Source organism: Balearica regulorum, chromosome 2 (genome assembly GCF_011004875.1).
Source record: "Balearica regulorum gibbericeps isolate bBalReg1 chromosome 2, bBalReg1.pri, whole genome shotgun sequence".
Classification (NCBI taxonomy): domain Eukaryota; kingdom Metazoa; phylum Chordata; class Aves; order Gruiformes; family Gruidae; genus Balearica; species Balearica regulorum.
In genome coordinates this window covers 156,884,779-156,903,303 of record NC_046185.1, presented here as the reverse complement: position 1 = coordinate 156,903,303, position 18,525 = coordinate 156,884,779, and the positions used below count along the sequence as shown (strand labels likewise).

Below are 18,525 nucleotides of genomic sequence, written 5' to 3'. Positions count from 1 at the left end.
AGTAGCAGAGAAATCAGTAATATGGTGGTTACAGCCCTTAGCTGAGATGTAAGGAATTCAGTTTCAAGCAGGACTTTAAACTAGGTAAGTGTAGGCGCTGCTTAAAAAAAGATGGTCTGAGTGTGTGTGGTTTAAGTCCAGCCACATGAACCAGTCGTCCTAATCTCACTTTATCTTCTGTGGAGAGAAATGGTTAATTTTCGGGCTTAATTCATCTGACCTATTTGCGATGTTTGCTTCACAACAAGATGAATTGTTGCCCTGAGTAGATCATGTCAAGTGTGAAGGGAGCATCGAGTGATTAGCTCAGAAATAGATGTCTGCATTTAATCCGGTTTGCCCAATCTCTCTCTCATGCTGGAGGTTACATTAACAAAATAACAGACTCGTTATAGGACACTGGCTATGTAGCTGAAGCTTCTACAGTGTTCACCTATGGTGCCCGAAACTCCAGATGAGGTGGAGGGATCTAAGATACGTTCCCACGTATCACCAGTGAATTTCCAGAAACCGTTTTGGTACCAATCAACATTTTTCAAAGGAGAGAGCTTTATTAAAAAAATTTTCAGCTCTAGTGTGACTATCTACTTCACTGAAAGGCTCATAAAACAGTTGGACTAGAAGGAGTACACAAGCATTCAGCAGCCTTGCCAAAAGTAGAATAAACATTTCTTGATTTGGGAAGCTAAAGTTTCAGATGTCCTCCTCTGAGCGACCATGCTATGGAAAGTCTATCAGTTTGTTTGTCAGTGTTATTTCCTGTTCTCGAGTTGCTTAATATGCTCTCGTTTTTGCAACACGGCATACAGGGGAAAAAATTCTTGGTCTAGTCGCTCTACTCTTTCTTTACACCAGAAATCTGCTCTTTTCAGAAAACGAAAACCCCAGCAAACATGCAGTTAGGGATTGAAAACGCCTAGCTGAACATTTCAGCAGGTTGACACAAAAGATGGGTTTTGTCTTTAAAGAAGGTTTGCATGCGTCCTTGTTTCCTTGCTCTAGCTAGCAGGAGATGCTGCTGTGCAAAAGGGGGTTGTAATGAAGCTTATGCTTTTTTCCTTTGGAAACCAGATTTTCAGCCTTCCCAACACATTTTGGGGGTAAATAGCTGCTTTCTTCTCTGAACAGGTTAGGTAACTTTTGTTGGCCACATTTTTTTCCCAAGTAATTATACTTTAGGGGCCCTGTGTTACAACTTCTGCCTTGAATTGTTCTTATAGCGCTGCCAGTTGCTCTGCTGAATGGGGTTTCTTGGTGCTTTCCATTCTCTGTTTTCTCCTCAAATGCTTACGCTTTTGTTAAATGCTGCCTGTTGGGCTGTTACCTGCCATAGACAAACGTTATGTGTTGTCATGTGTTGGACTTTTTGCCTAATACTGAAAATTTTTTTTCTGTGTGGAAAGTGAAAGAAAGTAAGAAAATACTGTAGTTGGTTAACCTGTATGAAATAGTTGAAAGACTATTTGTAATGTGATTATTAAGTATATTCAACCAGGAAGCACAAAGAAGGGGAAGAGAAATGGAAGTGCAAATGTAACTGCCTTTTTTTTTTTTTTTTTTTTTGTCATCCTCTCGTGGTATTATGTAGATCCCCAGACAGATGGCTACTGGCTATAAGCTGTGTGTGGATTCACAGGATTTTAACTCCTCTGTTGGTTTCCCATCTGTCATAAACTCAGAAGCTGCAATCCAGAGACTGACATGAATGTCAGTGTCTTCTTTAGCACACCAAAACAGTTATGCACAAAGGCTGCAGAAAGAGCAGGAACCCTGATGAAGACAGGACAGTGTCTGGTTTAACAACCATGCTGCTAGACTGGGCAGTAAAATTTCTTGTTGTCAGTTTAAATTATTTCCTGAAAGGGAATCTCATCAATACTTAGAAATATCTGAAGGGTGGATGTCTAGAGGATGAGGCCAGACTCTTTTCAGTGGCGCCCAGCGACGGGACAAGGGGCAACAAGCACAAACTGGAACACAGGAAGTTCCGTCTCAATGTGAGGAAAAACTTCTTCACTCTGAGGGTGACCGAGCACTGGAACAGGCTGCCCAGAGAGGTTGTGGAGTCTCCTTCTCTGGAGATATCCAAAACCCACCTGCATGCGATCCTGTGCAACCTGCTCTAGGTGATCCTGCTTTAGCAGGGGGGTTGGACTAGATGATCTCCAGAGGTCCCTTCCAAGCCCTACCATTCTGGGATTTCATGATTCTGTGCTTTGAACCACGGGTGACCACTGTGGTAGCAGCAGCCTCAGACAAACATTGCCTGAGAAGTCTCCCCAAAAGGGGTTTTTTTCTGTTGTTGGAGCTCAGAGAAGATTGTAAACTCACAATTGGTTTTGGTAGGAAACCTCATGTCTAAAAATAAAACGGCAGACTGTCTTCAACAGAAAGAAGGTGCTAAAAGTCAGAATCTCTCAGCACTGGAATAATAGATGTGAAATGGCTAAAAACAATAGTATGGTCTGTCTTCACTTTAAAATGACCAATTCAGGATTCCCTACGTTTTTCCTTAAGCATATGTCATCACTTGGACAGACACATTCAGTTTCTGTTAATGGAGGTGAAAAAAGTGAAAAACGTCTCAGATTTCATAGTATACGGTAGAACAAGGTGTTTGTCACTTTGACTGTGGGCACCCACTGGGGCTTTGGCATCTTTGAAACAAAGAAACCTTGCTCCTCAAAGTAAAAGAAGCTCCCATATGTCATGTCATACTCAAGAAAGCAAAATGAAAAATTAAATTAAACCTTTATGAAACAGGCATGAACAAGTGAAATAGAAATAGAGGCTGAGCACACTCTAAACCATTTCAGAATTAATATTAGCAGGTAAGTGTATCAAAAAGAAATATGTACATAAGCATGTAAGGAAATCACTACTATTATGAAGTCTTCCAAAATTTAGACTTGGTTTTCTTAATTAATGGATTTGACTTATGTGAGAATAAAAGTTACACCCCTGCAAGAAAATAACCGCTTTCTTAAGGAGTAGCTGTCTGAAATCAAGCAATCTGGTGATCCAGCTGCAAAAAAATCTCTCATGAACAAATTAACCTCTCCATTTGATTTTGGTTCTGTAGGACAGGAGGCAGCTTAAGAGGGTGATGAAGTGTTAGACTCTGCTTCAGGTGGTTTCTAGTGCTTGGCGAAGTAGCCCAGTGTTAAACGTCTCATTTGGCATCAGGCATCACAACTGGAGTTGTTCTGGGCAGGTGCCTCAGGACTCCAGGTCTTGGGCCTAGGTTGAAAGAACACCACATGACAAAATAAGATACTGATTGGAAAGACTGCCAGGACTCTAGCATTTTATTTCCTCTGTTTCCTGCAGAATATCATATTGCAAATCCAAGCTTCAAGTCAACAGGCTTGCCCTTTGTTGTAACACCAAAATGTTATCATACTCTTGCAGTTCATTTTCTTTGGGTTAGGCAGAAAAGATTTTTGCAGAAATTACAGTAGGAAACTGTACTTTGTGAATGGCATTTTCTGAAATTTATGTTAGGTTGGTGGTAGGATTAGTTAATTTTGCAGGGCTTTAACTTCTGCTGGTAGCCACAGGGGTGGCACGTTATTCAGTCATGTTCTGCACTTGCATGAATTTCCCTCACCCTGTAGGGCTAAGTCTCTGTGTCAGAGCTCTGGCTCATTCATCTGCATTCAGGTTAAAGGAGTAAAATAAAAAAAAACAGCCAAATGTTGGCAGTAGAATAATTGAAATAATCTGAAACATGAAGTCCTACTTCTGCTGACAAAACTGTTAATCCTGTGTTTCTGTGTCTGAACGAAATGGCTGAGAAGAGAACAGTATGGTCCTGTTGCCTTTAATATACCTCAGCCCTAGATAACGATACAACAGGAAGAGCTCTTGAGTGTTCAGGAAGTAATTTCCTCCCTAAAGGGCCTTTGTAATCTGCCCTGTGTCATCACCGTCTTCATCAGCGCTTGAAGAAACAGGCACCTGCCAGAGGAGAGGCAGAACATGATTTTGCAAGTGTGAAGTATCATAATCTCACAGAGCTGCAGAAAGCTCTTTTGTATCTCTGACCTGTAGCTCTAGCATATGCCATGGATGTGCATATGAATGTAGTAGCGAACCACGGGTCAAAGGAGTAAGTTTCCCATAGAAGTAATACAGAGCAGATATAAAATACAAGAATCATGCTGATGTGAAATGTATATTCAATATCAAAAAAGTGCATAATTCAGTTCACCCTAGTGAACTAGTCCTGGAAAAACCTTGAGAAGAATTCTCTACATTAAAAAATACAGACATGTTGTAAGTTGGCTTCAGGTAAGAGAAGATGAGAAATAAGAGCTGGAAGCATCTGAAAGTCGTAGGTAATAGAAAATGTATCAAAAGAGACCTCACTAGAGCTCCCACCAAGATCTTTGAAAGAATCAGCTCAACAAATTTGAGACTGCAATAGCATGTATGGGATTGGGAGAATTCTATGCCAGAAAAGCTCATTTGCCAACCTCCCCCATGCCATCAGTGACACCGAGAGCTAGTTAGAAAAGGAAGTGATACTTTCCTCCTATCCTTGCTCTTTTAAACAACTTATAGGAAGGAAATACGAATGTGCAATGGCAGAGCAGAGCTTTCCTGATGTCAGCTCTTACTAGGTTTGCTGAGAAACTGGTGTTATCTGAAGTAATGGCAACATATTTTCATCACCTGACCAGTTTCTTTGGAGATCTTTATTTCTTTGAATAATTTTTTGGCTTTTAAAGTTTCTCTTTATAAAGTTTGTAGGTTTGAAGCTTACTTTTTATCATTTTTCCACTTTTCATTTATCCACTTTTGCAGCAAAGATAAAAAGAAAAGGCTCATGATTATACTCAACTGTTTTCCACTTAAGGATTTGTTTAGTTCTAAATCCAGTTGTTTATCACTGTACATTGGTTTTCATGAAAACTGCTGTTCTCACATGTCTGTAAATTGTCCTCTAGGCAAGCTTTGTCCTTGTCCAGACATGAACATTTTGGGGGGAGAGCTGAGGGCAATCTGAAGGAAAAAACTGCAAACAAAATAAATTACCTGCTTTTGAGGTATAAAAAAAAATATTGAAATGTCAATGGGAAAAAAAATCAAAATGGACCTTTGAAATGAATAGGGATTAAGGCTTCACTAAGGAGTGATGATAGACTTGGTTTGGGGCAGGATGAGAGAAAAGCTTTACTGGAATGCATGTAATTAGTGAGTTTGGGTACTGCCTGTGAAGGAGAGAGCATATGCTCCAAATATACTTCAGAGTGTATTTTTAAGGCAGGTGTCTATGCCCAGCCTTGGAAATACACTCTCTGAAAAACAGAGAGAAGAAAACCAAGTGAGGTGAGAACTTGGGGAAAGGCTTCCAGTTCTATAATATATTATTCTTTCTGTTGCTCTTGTTTTGATGAACTGTCCCATAGCTGGGGGAGCGTTGTGTGAAAATTTCAGGTCCATTATTACTGACATTCACCTTGAATTTCAGAAGCAGGATCTAAAGCTCAGATTTTACGATTTGATCCTCTCCTGCCTTAAAGTTTCTTTTGATTAATGCTGTAAAAGCCTGTAAGCTTTGGCAGTGTTTATCTTTGGCTCATCTTACCTGCTTTACAGATCAATGTATTTTAACTCTGTAAATTCTGAGCATATTTCTGAAGGTTTCCAAGAGAGAGCCCAGACATTTTGGGCTTGAAGGAGCTTCAGTCTGGAAACCTTAGTTGGTTCAGAATTGCACTTGTTTTCTTTATGTAGTATCAGCTTTCCCTGAGATGACTGTTGACAAGAGAAAGTCTCCTCTGGGCTAATGCTGCCTGTGGCCTGACTTCTGGAGGAAAGTGGTTATGCATGCATAACACACTGACTTTCAAATAATTCAATATTTGAGCAGTTTTAGAAGTTGTGTAGTTGTGCTTTTATTTATAGAGAGGGAGAGGCCAAAGAGAATAGCTTTGAAAGAAACAAGTTCAGGCAGTCTTCGTTTTTGTTAAGGAGCAACTGAAATTGATTCATCTGCCTTTTGTCAATAAAAATGCAGCCTGGTGGAGGAATAGTTTTTACAAACATCTAAGGTTTAAGTCCTGTTGCTAGCAGCAGAATCACAATTTGTACTTTAAAGATACCGCCAGTTGTGTGTAGTTCAGAGAATGAGAAGAAAAACAGCAATTTGGAATCTCACATTACTCTGCAAAAAGTCAACATCAACTCCTTTAACTATATTTAACCATATAGCTTACATAATTTGCAATGAATTTACTTTTTTTTTTTTTTTTCATGATTTAGCTCTTTTCTGTACATTCCTAATTCTTTGACCTGGAAAATGTATCTCTTTTTCTTATTGTTTAGTGTGAGACTGACTTATGTGGAATTACATTTCCTGATAATATACCATGAAAAATCATTTATTTATTTATGTCATAATACCTTATTTATTATACTTACTGACAGAGAAATGTATTGCATCAGTTTAGTTCAGGCTTACAGAATAACCAAGCTCCTAAGATTTCAGAACAGAAAGGAAGATGATGATCAAAAGCTTGCTTTTGGAGAACGAGGTACTCATCTCATTTACATTTCTTAGCATTTTCTAAGATGTCTTCCACCTCTCACTTTTATTAGAGAGATTTGCAGAATCAAAGTGGCATCTATTTATCATCCAAACTGAAATTCCAGCCCTTACCGTCAGCCTTCTTCAGCCATGGTTTTCCCCCTTTTATGACCAAGTGAGCGTTGGAGCCTGTCAGGATGCATAGCTGCATTAATCATCTCTGCTCGCTACAGCCAAGTGAGTGGACAGGAAGCATCTATTTACTAAGGGCTTGTCTACATGAGGAAATAGCTCAGACTGCTCATTAGGTGTTAACTCCTTCCATGGATTCTCCTTGAGCGTCTTTCTGCGGTTTAGCTTTGGGCTGCTTTGGAAAATACGGAATTTGGTAGTGGGTGTAGTTAAACCACAGAGAGTCCGTATTAGCGTGCAGCATGGGTTCAGAACATGATCCTGTCTCCACGTGTCACTTAATTTTCTATAACTGACCCTCTTCATGCTCTTAGTCTGTGGCAAATGGAAGGTAAAACAGGTTAGTTCAAGCCTCTTATATCAAGGCATGTGTGTGTAACTTGCTTGTGTGTCTGTGCGTCTGTGTGTTCCTACAGGGGAGCCAGAGCATTGCTGATAGTAATTTGAGTGCTAGTACTAATTTTGATAACTCCCCAAGTAAACAAATCTGACAAGAACTCATTATATTTTAGTCATGATAGGGGACAAGAAGTGTGTAGGATGATCTACACCTCATATGAGCCATCTAGTATTTAGCGATGTTGAATTTAGTTGTGTTGGACCGTCTTAATTATTAAGAAAATTTCTTTGAACAAAGGTGAGTAGTCGTTTGGAGATGAACAACTTAAAGGCTGTTTAATACTAGTGTATCATCATCCTGGAAATAAGGGGCTTTGTTACTATGGCAGCTAAAGCTCATCTTCATGAGAAACTTGCATTGCTTTACAAGAACGGTATTTTTTAAAGCAATTTATACTAGTGCAATCTCCATTGTGGAAACTCTGCATTTAGTTTAGCTTAATTTCATTAACTACATCTTAGCCAAACCACAATAAATTGTTTTTAATTGAAATTGCATACATTCACAAGTTTGCTAAATGCATTAACAGTGTATGCATAGTCAGAATAGAATAGAATAGGTTAGACTTCAGTCAGAGTTGGCCTACAATGATCATCTAGTCCAACTGCCAGACCACTTCAGGACTGACCAAAAGTTAAAGCACATTATTAAGGGCATTGTCCAAATGCCTCTGAAACCCTGACAGGCTTGGGGCATTGACTGCCACTCTAGGAAGCCTGTTCCAGTGTTTGACCACCCTCTCAGTAAAGAAATGCTTCCTCATGTCCCATCTGAACCTCCCTAGGTGCAGCTTTGACCCGTTATTTTCTCATGTAAACAAAACCTCATGTGGTTCTTGATGTTTCTATGTAACTGTTAATTTTGTTACTAGCTATAAAAAAAAAAAATATTCTCCATGTATTTAATACCTATTAAAAGTTGAAATATTAAGGAAAATACTGCTTATTTTAAAAGATTAATGTGGAACCTGTACACATGAAAAATTGTATTAAGACAAATCTTTAGCAGAAAATATATTATGTACTTCTGCTTACCTAGGTACATTACCTGAGTAAAACAGGATAACCATTACCAAAAAAAAAGCAGTCCACTGAAAGAAGTGGGTGTAGCTACACTGCTAGTAACAGATGGCGGCTCTTTGCTCTCAGCCCTTTTGACTATAGTACTTTCTCTGGCAGCTGTATTCTTCTCTTCTTCAAACTTACTTTGCTAGATAAAGTTTTATTCAGTTATTTCTGCCAGACAGGAACAAAGAATAGTTTCCTTCCAATTTTTAGTACGGCATTTGCTATTGTCTGTGAAATTCCAGACAGGGGTTGGCTGGAGGGGCAGCAGAATATGGGAGTACATTTTAGCCCTGTACATATATTTTTATTAGGTAGCAAACAAAACCACTTTGACAGCCTTTGTTTGGGGTGTATAGCTATTATACTGTCTTTCTCAGCAGCTGTTGTTCGTGCTTCATCTCAGGTTTTGTTACACGCCATTTACACTGACTTACACTTAAACTTTCTTAGAAATTCTCTTTTGGAATGGTGTCTCAACATTTGTGTCAAGCTCCCTCCAGCAGAGTGAGTTAATTAAAGAAGAAAGTCCAGGTTTGATTTCAAAAGAAAAAGAAAGAGAGGTCTACTCTGTGTATATTGATAATTCAGAATGTCTGAGCTTAAAATTCAAGTATCATATGCCTTAGCCTCAGTGAAGGACACTTAATTGTTTTGAATGAAATATAATACAAATGAAGTAAATGCAATATCAGGGATTAAAAAAGAGCTTACATATATGTGTAGTAAAAGTATTCTTGGGGCCTTTAATTCTGTACTGTCCTTGGCTCTGATTTCTGCAGTGGCTCACTGCCATCTTGGAATGGCACAAGGTAATAGCAAAAGCTTTCTTGCATTCTGCGAACTGAAGTTGGAAAAAAAAATTAAATTGCAGAGAGAAAGAAGCAGAACATTTACAGTGTTGTATTCATGTAGTCCTGTGTTCTGTCTCTACTGCACTTTATGGAGCAATGCAAAACCTCACTCAAAAAGTTGCATGACGTCAAAGTTACAAACCTAGCAATCAGGAAGTGCAAAAGGTGGGGTTGCACATTGCACATGTGAAATATTTAGGATAATTATGCTAATAAACATCTCTTTTGAATAGACTGTGTACACTTTAATCTAACAGTGAAATGAAAAGACTTTCATTAGGAATGACACACATTCAACATCCAAAAATCTGTAGTTTAATAACTTCCAAAATGACAGCAGTACAGCATGAACTAATCTCTTAATACAAAAAGGCGCACTGAAGAATTCAGTAACTTTTATTAATTTGTAGACTAATTTTCTGAGTTTAGTTTAATTAACAAATTTTACCTATTTCGGCCACAAGCCTTTGTTACATCTTTCAGCTTCACTAACATCTCTGAACACCTCCCTGAGTTTTGCATTGTGAGGATGTGGAAGAGCAATCAGCAGTTGAAAGTTTACCCAACACCCTGGAAAGTCAGCAGAAAGGCATTTGTTGATTTTAGTGGATTGGGATTAAGTCCAGAATAAATATCTAATGATACCAAAATACTTGCTTATTCTTAAACATTTGAAAATGACTTTGTACACAAAATCTTTATTTCTGATAACCTGTACTCTTGCAAAAGAGAGTCTGCTGCTACCAGGTGCCCAGCTAATCCGAGGTTATGCTTGTAATATTGCATACTCAGGAAGGCAAGGGAATGGTAACCAAAATATAGAATTACTCTTGCCAAAAGCTTTTTCCTCACCCTAGCAGCTATACTCCCCACGCTTTTGGATCACTAGATCTGGAAGGCAGGCCTGAAGTTAAACTTTCTCGTTTTCCTCCCTGTGTATGACCTTCACTGCTGCTCAGTCAAAACATTTTCACATGCACTTCCCCTATGTAAAAATAGGGTAGTTATCACTTTTTTCTCTCAGTAGTTCTAGGACAGAATGACTAAAGAGTTTACCCTCCCACCAAACTGGTGATGAAAGATACATTTTAAAAGCAGTTTAAATTGTTAACTATAAACTTGCAGAACTTCAGAGTACAACAAAGACCTGTATAAAGTCCAGGGCCCCAAACTCTACATCAACTCACAAATTTGCAATCTGGATTTTAACAGGAAACTCCTATTTAATAAAAGAACAAAGCACTAAACATTTGGAACTACTTGTACTGCTCATATATACAGTTTTATGCTTACTATAAAAAGTTACACTTTAAGAAATACTAGAGCCCATATTATAATGTGCATATAAATACAAAGCTAAGTCTGTGTCCAAGTTTCCTAACTGCCCAAACTCAGCCAGTCTCACAGCATGAAAGCCACACAACCTAGGACTGAGCCTAGTTTCTTCCTCCTGTGGAGCCTGAAATCTTTTCACCGTGTGGTGTGGAAGAAATAATAGCAAGCCCCAGGGATGCAGGGCTGAAAGGCAGAAACTAGCAGCTGAGCAGTGGCAAAGATCACCTTCTTAAACTGTCTTTCCATTGCAATTAACTGCATACCAAATCTCAGCCAAATGGTGGCTAATAGCAGGGATGGAGTTTAACCTGTTTGACTTTGCACTGAAAGGGACGAGCGCCACAGGTAGCCTCACTTACAGTGAAATACGAACAGGAGATTTAACAAGCTACTACTTGTCAGCTCTTAATTAGCAGCTCCCATCAGAGCAGCAGCACCCAACTGCAACACCGTCTGCTTCAGCGCCAAGTCCAATTCATTAGTTAAATTTTCAGAAGTATCATATTTTGCTTGGATGATGGTATTTTAACAACTAAAGCATGGCAACATTTGACTACCTTTCAGTTGTTTCTGTCTGTAGGGAGAGTTTCTAGCTAAACTTAGTACCCGATAGTATCTGCTAAATTGGATGCAAGCAGCAAGTCAGGAGGTTCCTTGGGTTAAATCCCTAGGCGTGCTGCAAGGTGATTTTTGTTTATTTTGACTTGCAGTGCAGATTTCCGTATCCACTACTATTGCAACAGACAGCTATACAGCATTTGATTTGGCCAAGCGTGTGTCTAATGACTAGTGGCCTTGCTGTTTTGACAGTGTCTGGTTTGCCGCCGCCATAACATTGCCGCTGCATGGCAATGCACACTGTGCTGTGGGCTTTGAGAAGATAAGCCATGCTGTGTGTATTCACAAGATAAAGTGCAGTTTGTTGAGGCTGCCTGTAAGAAATGTGGGTAACAGCTCTTGAGGAAAGTTGTGTACAATAAAGTGGTACGTTTTTCGAAATGTTGTACATAGGACATTCAAGAGGGATTTAAAATATAAAATATAGTAAAACCTTACTCAGATTGCACTGAGGAACAGTTAGAGAGTTGAAAATTGAGAAGATAAATTCTTTGCTTTGGGCCCTGTGTGAGCGAGCGTGTGATGGAAGTATGTGAGCTGGCACGTCAGCCACACAAAACTTCCTTTATTAGGAGAATCCTTCTTATATTCTGCAGGTCCCATGGGTGTCTACAAAACCAAAGAGACATCCTGCTGATAGCAATTCTTAGATTTTTAGCCACCTTTTGTTTGCCAACCTTTCTCTAAGAAGCTGCATCCTACCATAAACTTGCTAGCAGAACGTGACAGAAATGGCATGAAGCAAATAATTTTGTATGGACACGGAGTACCATAGGTAAACAAGCATGATGGCTGGCAAATCAGAAGTGGGAAGTTAATGTTTACTTCAGCTTGTAGTGTTTCTTTCCAGGATATTGAAATGAATGCTATAACTAAAGAAAGATGGGGATGAGAAACATCTTCAAGCATTTATATATAAATATACTTTTCAGTATTGTGGTTTTAAAGAGCCTCTGGAGTTCTAACTTTGTTAAAACACTGTATGGATGAATCAGCCTTCTTCTGTATTTAACCTCTAAGCCATAGATTCTCACACATACTCACATGTACTTGATGTTTATGCTTGTTCTCTTGGGGGTGGTGAGGAGGTGTGCACACTCACGTGCACCCACACGTAAGCAAATGATCAGGAGTGATAAATACAGATTTAAGAATCTAATGTGTCTCCCATTAAACTCTAAACTATTATTTGCATAAATAAGTTGTGCATGTTGAAGCACTGGGAGCACTTTCTGTTGCTTGGAAGTAGCAGTCCAAAGCATTTATGAACTTTTAACAGTCTGATACAAGTTATCTTTAAGATTTTATATTATATTTATATAATATAAAATTTATATTGCTTATATTTTTGCAAGAATGCAGGGAGTATACTGTTGTGGTTAGTTTTACCATGGAGTAAGAGTGACTGCAATGAACAGCAAGAAATATGCCACAATCTTTTAATCTTTTTCTTCAGTGCAAAAAGGCTCTATATTTCTTCTACACCGTGCAATTAAAAGATGAAAATAATGCTAATGTAGTCTGGGGTTTTTGGGAAAAAAATATCCATTTTTATATTTTTGGAAGCGTGGTGTATAAGAACTGCTATTTCAATAGTGGAGTGTCAACTCTTTAGCTTAAGAAAAGTGCCCTTAAATAGTAAACCAAAGCTATAAAAATGAAATGTGTATTCTTTGAAGACAGAACACCTGCTAAAATTATTGTATCTTACAAAAAAAAAAAAGAGTAACAGAACAGGTGTGATTTCTGTGTCCCATGCATAAGAGTTCTTACTGCTTTTATTTCCAGACAAATAAGGAAGAGCTGAGCCTGTGAGAGCAGGGGACCAGCCAGGAGGGAGCAGGTCAGGCAGACATCTGCCCTAGCTGCGTTTTGGGGGTGTTACTTCAGCCCAGGTCCAACCTGGTCCCACAGTGACCTCCCTGCGGTGGCTGGGGCCTGGGAGGTGCATACCTGTACCGTGCGTTGGAGTTAGCCGTGGCACAGGCATAGTGTTTGCGTGCTCTGAGCCTACAAAGTGTGATGAGGATGAGGCAAAGGGGTTGTCAGGAGTTTCATTCCAAGGAAACAGGCCCATAGGGAGGGCCCTGTGCAGGGAGAAGAGGCTGCCTTCTGCCCGCTAGCGGCCGTCTTAGGTGCAGCTCTGCAACCACACGGCTTCAGGAACCCGTAATTACAGCGATCCTTCACTCTCTCTCTCTGTCTCAGCCGTGGACTTCTCCCTCCCTGGAGAATCAAGAGGGAATTCCTTCGCCCCAAAAGTCAGCCTTTGCTCCAGCGGCACAGCTGGCATATGGGGCTGTGCTGAGGTAGCAGATGGGTTCCCCCAGGGCCCTGCCCTGTGCTGGGGTCCTCAGGCCCAGGTGTCATAGGGGTGTGAGAGAAATCCACCTCCTTCCCCCTCTGCCAGGCATGCCGAGCACAGCTTTCATGCGGGCAGCCATATGCCAGGCTGCCAAAAATAACGGTTATTTTTAAAGTGATTGGGATAACAGGACCCACTTCATTTATTACAAAACAAACTGAGAACTGGTCTGTTGTTTCACACTGTTACCAGGGTCCAGAATGATGAGTGTTTACTCCTTGATCCTCACATGTGGACATGGTACTACATAAGAGGCTGAGTGTCCAGCCAGTGGACTGCTATATCTGTTAACAGCTTTTAAAACAGATACTTTGTAGAGAGCTGGAATAAAAAGAATGATATCACTTTCAGTCAATTCTGCATTAGCAAAAGAGTTTTATGCTAAGATAGCAGGGCTGTAAAGGTTGTCATGGTAGTGTCTAACCCTTCTTTACATTTTACCGGTCTGTTTTCCTTAAAAATTAAATTCTACAAATAATCATATGTTTCTCTCACAAATTCGGAGGGGTTTTTTACTTGTAATGTCTTCATGTTCTGTGAAATGAATGCAAAGGAGCTCACTGAGATGCAGGGTCTTTCCCCATGATTCCCAACAGAGGCTTTCTTTCTCTGAAAGAAGGGCGATGCTATCTAATGGCTGTCACTCTTAGCTCTATGTCTGTTGTATTCCCTCTTATCCTTCTCTCAAAAATGTATTCTTGGCCTTTCTTTTCTGGGAGATCCATCCAGTTGCCCTTGCTTTTTATCCCAGCTGGAAGAGATTTCTAAAGCAGAACTGTGGTGTCGATGTGTGACTGCAGCGAGTCTCCACAAGCTCCGCTCTATTCTACCCTTCCCTCCTATCTCTGGTGGCCAGAGGTGCCTCATGCATGAGATACAATTGCAACTGGACATGCACATATCAATTCACATAATCTTTTTTTTTTTTTTTTTAATGGGCTATGTAATGTGAAGTATAGTGCTGTTAGTCACTTATTAAGAAGTGTTGCACCTTATTTCATTACACCTGGGGAGTAAGTGCACGTTGCTCAACTAATATCGGATCTGAAACTTGACAGCCCTCTTTGACAAGTACCTGTAGGTCCCATGAACGTGAAAACTGCATTGCTGCAACTGATGGAATACTCTAATCTGTTCAATTTTTGTGAATTTGAGAGGAGGGACACTTCTACTGCTTAAATTCCCATCTTTAACGTTGCACAGATGGTGTAATATTTTTGCATTTTTTATATTATTTTGGGTTACTGAAGTTAATATTCTGCTAGTTACAAGTATGTGTGTGCATACCACAGAGTTCATTTTGAGGACAGAGCTCTAAAATAAATTATAGACCTTGGTAGCAGTCGTAAATCAGTCATTTTTTTCATTGAGAAAGTGGTGGCACTGGAAGAAAGTTATTTAGTGATCAAAATGCATCGTTAAGCTTTTAAAAAGGGATTCTGTGCCTGTAGTAGAGCTGTAGGTGATTTATGGCTTATCTGTACTCATTGCCTCAAGCTTTTGGAAAATTTGTAAACAAAGCCAGATGCTCATTATGTTCCTGTTCAGGGTTGGTTAGATGGGTAAATGCCATCAGAAGCACTTTGGTCCTGTTGGGTTTTAGCATGTTACAGGAAATGGAATTGCTCCAAAATATTTTTTAAATATTTATCCCATGAAAATATACTTCTAGTTTGTGCATGTAGAATGGACTTTTTAAAATACTTGTAAATGATAAAAATATGAAAGTAATACTCTGAGAACTATATTGTATAACTAAACTCTGTGTCCAGCTTTTTCTCTGTGTCAGAGTGCATGCTTACACCAGGTGATGTAGTCAAGCACCACTCGCCCTTTTTAAGGGTTTCAGGCACTGCAGGAGGCTCTGGAGGTTTCAGACTAGGGTAGCTTCTTCTTCAAATTTTAGGGAACTGTGATGTGAACTAAGTGACTTTTTGTAACCAGTTTGATAAGTTATTTGCTATTGATTTGATAATTTTTACTGCTTACCTTTTGGATTCTGTATAGATTGTGTGATGTGAAAGGGGTTCTCGTAAACTACTTTTTTTTTGCCTTTTACTGCTCTTTAAGCATAAGAAAATCTGCTGCTGTATACAAATTGAATTGCTATAGGTTAACAGCATTTTCCTTGTAATCATATTTATTGCAATATGATCATCATGTAATCCATTTCATAATTCATGATTAACTTTTTGGTATATTTTTTTTATTTATCGGCTGCAGCTGACCAAGTAAACAGGTCATGGCACGCTTAACGAAGAGACGACAGGCAGATACAAAGGCTATCCAGCATCTTTGGGCAGCTATAGAAATAATCCGGAACCAGAAGCAAATTGCTAACATTGACCGTATTACAAAGTAAGTGATCCGTTCCAAAAAACTCTTGATGAGGGGGAAGGTTGATGCTATTAAAAGCCCTGGGAAACAGAGACAGTAAACATTGTGCGAGACTGTGAAACATGCACTTCTGTGTTACTAATTATCTAAGTATAAAAAAATTATAGAACTGAGCACCTAAAGATCCTAAACTGAGGTTTAATCCATTGAATTGAGATCTTACTCACCCTGTATTCATTTTGTATAAGTAGGAAACATGCAATATTTGTAGTTCTTGAACTGAGTTGTACTCACTTGGTAGCTTGGTCAAAATACAAGAAATAGATATAACAGTCAAGGAGAAAAGGGCAATAAAATCTGTAAATAATCTAATTCATTAGGAAAATGTGATAGGCCAGTGGAGAACTTTTTTCCAGAAGGCAGAGATAAACCTGAAGTGTTAGATTGCTCAAAAAAGTAAGAAGCCATATTTTCTGACATGGGCATAGAGTGCCATTAAAGAAGACATGAGATGATTACCACCTATGCCTAATACTGTTGTTAATATTAAAATATTCTTCAAAATGTATTAGGTGCTTTATACACTGAGAAATATATATTCTTTGTTCTGTGGAGCTTCCAATGTGTAAAAAGGTCTACAATACCAAAGTACCTTTTAAGATAACTCAGAGTAGCCACTGTAATAAAAACTGAGGGATGTTTTGTGCCTCTCTCTACTTTGTCTGCATTTCCAGGCCAACACATACGTCACATTTGTCAAAGTAATCAATATGAATAATTTAAAAGAGCAAAAGTAACCAGTTGGCAACTCTTCAGTTGCCAAAAACAATGTGAACTGATAATGAGGCCAGAGACCACTAAAGGGGAGAGTTATAAACGGTGCAGGTGACTAACGAAGTGAAGATCGTTATAATATGGCCCACTGACAGAGTTTGGAAGCTCTGGGGTGGAAGTGACAGGCAAAACTGGCTTCATAAGTGGAAGAAGTGTAGCAGTTCAGGTTCTCCACACAGTGAACAATAAACAGGAGAAAGAAAAAAGATGATGTTCCAAATGAATTAGCATGTACCTGGCTCCTACAACATGGAAAAATGCACAATTAAACCGAAAAGCACCTTCCCAGAGACAGAGAGTTCCAAGCGGGCTTGAGAGGGAGATTGTATTTTAGGGAATTTCATTTTTGAGGTTGCACTTGAGTTTCAGAAAACTTTAAAGCATACCTGTTTGCATCATGTCTCCAAGGAAACAAGTGGGTAAACTAATACTACACCCTTTCCATTTTAACATTTCAAATTACTTGCTCCAGGCCATATATTAGCTGAGTTTGTTAGCTGGTTATGCTCTTATTATATGTAATAAAGGGAGACAGGCACGTCTAGCTGGGCATTCATCCCACTCTTATGAGAGATGCCTATTTTAAGATAGTGCGAATAACATTTAGCTGGGTAAAGTTAGGTAAGACAAATCCTATCGTTACAAACAAGGTTGAGAAAACAAGTTATTAGATACTAGAAAAAGAAGTATTGCTCTTGGTAACTGAAGAGTAGTTTGATTTTTTTAAAAACCAGTCTAGATCCAGATTGTATGACTCATCTCTAATCTGAAGAAAAATAAGTGACTAAACAGAGATGCAAGCAGACTTAGTACTTTGAGAAAGACGTGCAAGGCAGTGAAGAGTAATGTAAAAAGTGCTTGGACATTGTAAATGTCCACATGCACATCAGTGACAAGAGTGATGAACAGTGATCTAGTTTCTGTTACATGATGTTTTTAAGGAGATAATTTTTGACAAGGAAAAGATAAAGACCTTTGAGTTGCTTTACAGTACTATTCATTGATGAAGAAACACAGATGACTTAGTAAGTGAGTATGCATATTACATAATATTCCAAATAAAGTTCTGAAATTAGCAGGGCATCAGAATATCTCTTCTGATGAAAACTTCCAGGCTCAAAGCTTATTTAGTCAAGTACAACTGCAGTTCCTTAAAAGATCAATCAGTGTCTGGGCAATAGGCAAATGTATGAATAAGAAAGATCAAAACCAAACAGTGGTCAACAGTGAAAATTATGAGCATATATACATAGTTGGAGCTAAAGGGAGGATTCTCATACTTGCATTAGTAACATTTTTAGAAGTGTTAATATTTCTTGGGATTGACTGAAAGAGTGGCTTTGCATATTGCAAGTGTTTGCAAGTAATAATGACAATGAAATTTATGGAAGCATGTCTTATTCCTGAGTAAGGATACAGAAAAACAGCAAGGTAATCTTTTTTTTATAAATACATGTTTAAGGTGACAGTCATCCTACCGTGTCACATAGTTGATGATGAATGTGTACTTTCGGAGAACTTCACAAGTTAAAAAGATGATTCATGATTTGATTTTTGATTTTATTTTCTTTTTGCCATTGTTTGAGGGTTCATTTGTTGCTAGAGACAAGTTGTCCTGTATATTTAGTGACCTGTTAGTCCACACATCTTCAGAACAGAATATCTATTGCTGCTTTCTTCATCAGATGGTTTGCTACTTTTAGGCAAATCTGTTTGTTGTCTTTTCGCCTAACCGGCAGCTTAGCATGGTTGTCTCTCTCTTCTAACATATTCCTGGTTTTTTCATTTACTTCTTGCTTTTCATAGCCTTCTGTTGCTGAGTAGAAGCCACTGTATGTATCAAGGGACATTTACTTTTTATGACCAGGGAGGAAATGCTGGTAATATAAAAAGAGGATTCATTGTTTATAGATTATGAACTGTTTCAACTCAATATGTAAAAAAGACAAATTTATGTTACACATTAAAATATGTAAAATGTAACCTGTGCA

At 38.8% G+C, this 18,525-nt stretch overlaps 1 protein-coding gene across 7 annotated transcripts in view; it reads left to right on the top strand.

Annotated features, from left to right (window-relative positions):
- Nucleotides 1–18,525, top strand: part of ZMYND11 (zinc finger MYND-type containing 11) — a 108,412-nt gene that overhangs the window by 30,288 nt on the left and 59,599 nt on the right. For 4 of the 7 annotated variants that reach the window (XM_075746597.1, XM_075746595.1, XM_075746600.1 and 1 more), the window contains exon 2: nt 15,587–15,721. The exons of 2 other annotated variants lie outside the window; for them this stretch is intronic. In XM_075746597.1, the coding sequence (XP_075602712.1) occupies nt 15,606–15,721 (116 nt within the window). In that variant the 5' untranslated portion in view covers nt 15,587–15,605. Of the gene's footprint in view, nt 1–7,048; nt 7,068–15,586; nt 15,722–18,525 lie in introns of those variants that run through there. One more of the 7 variants, XM_075746596.1, reaches the window with a different exon arrangement.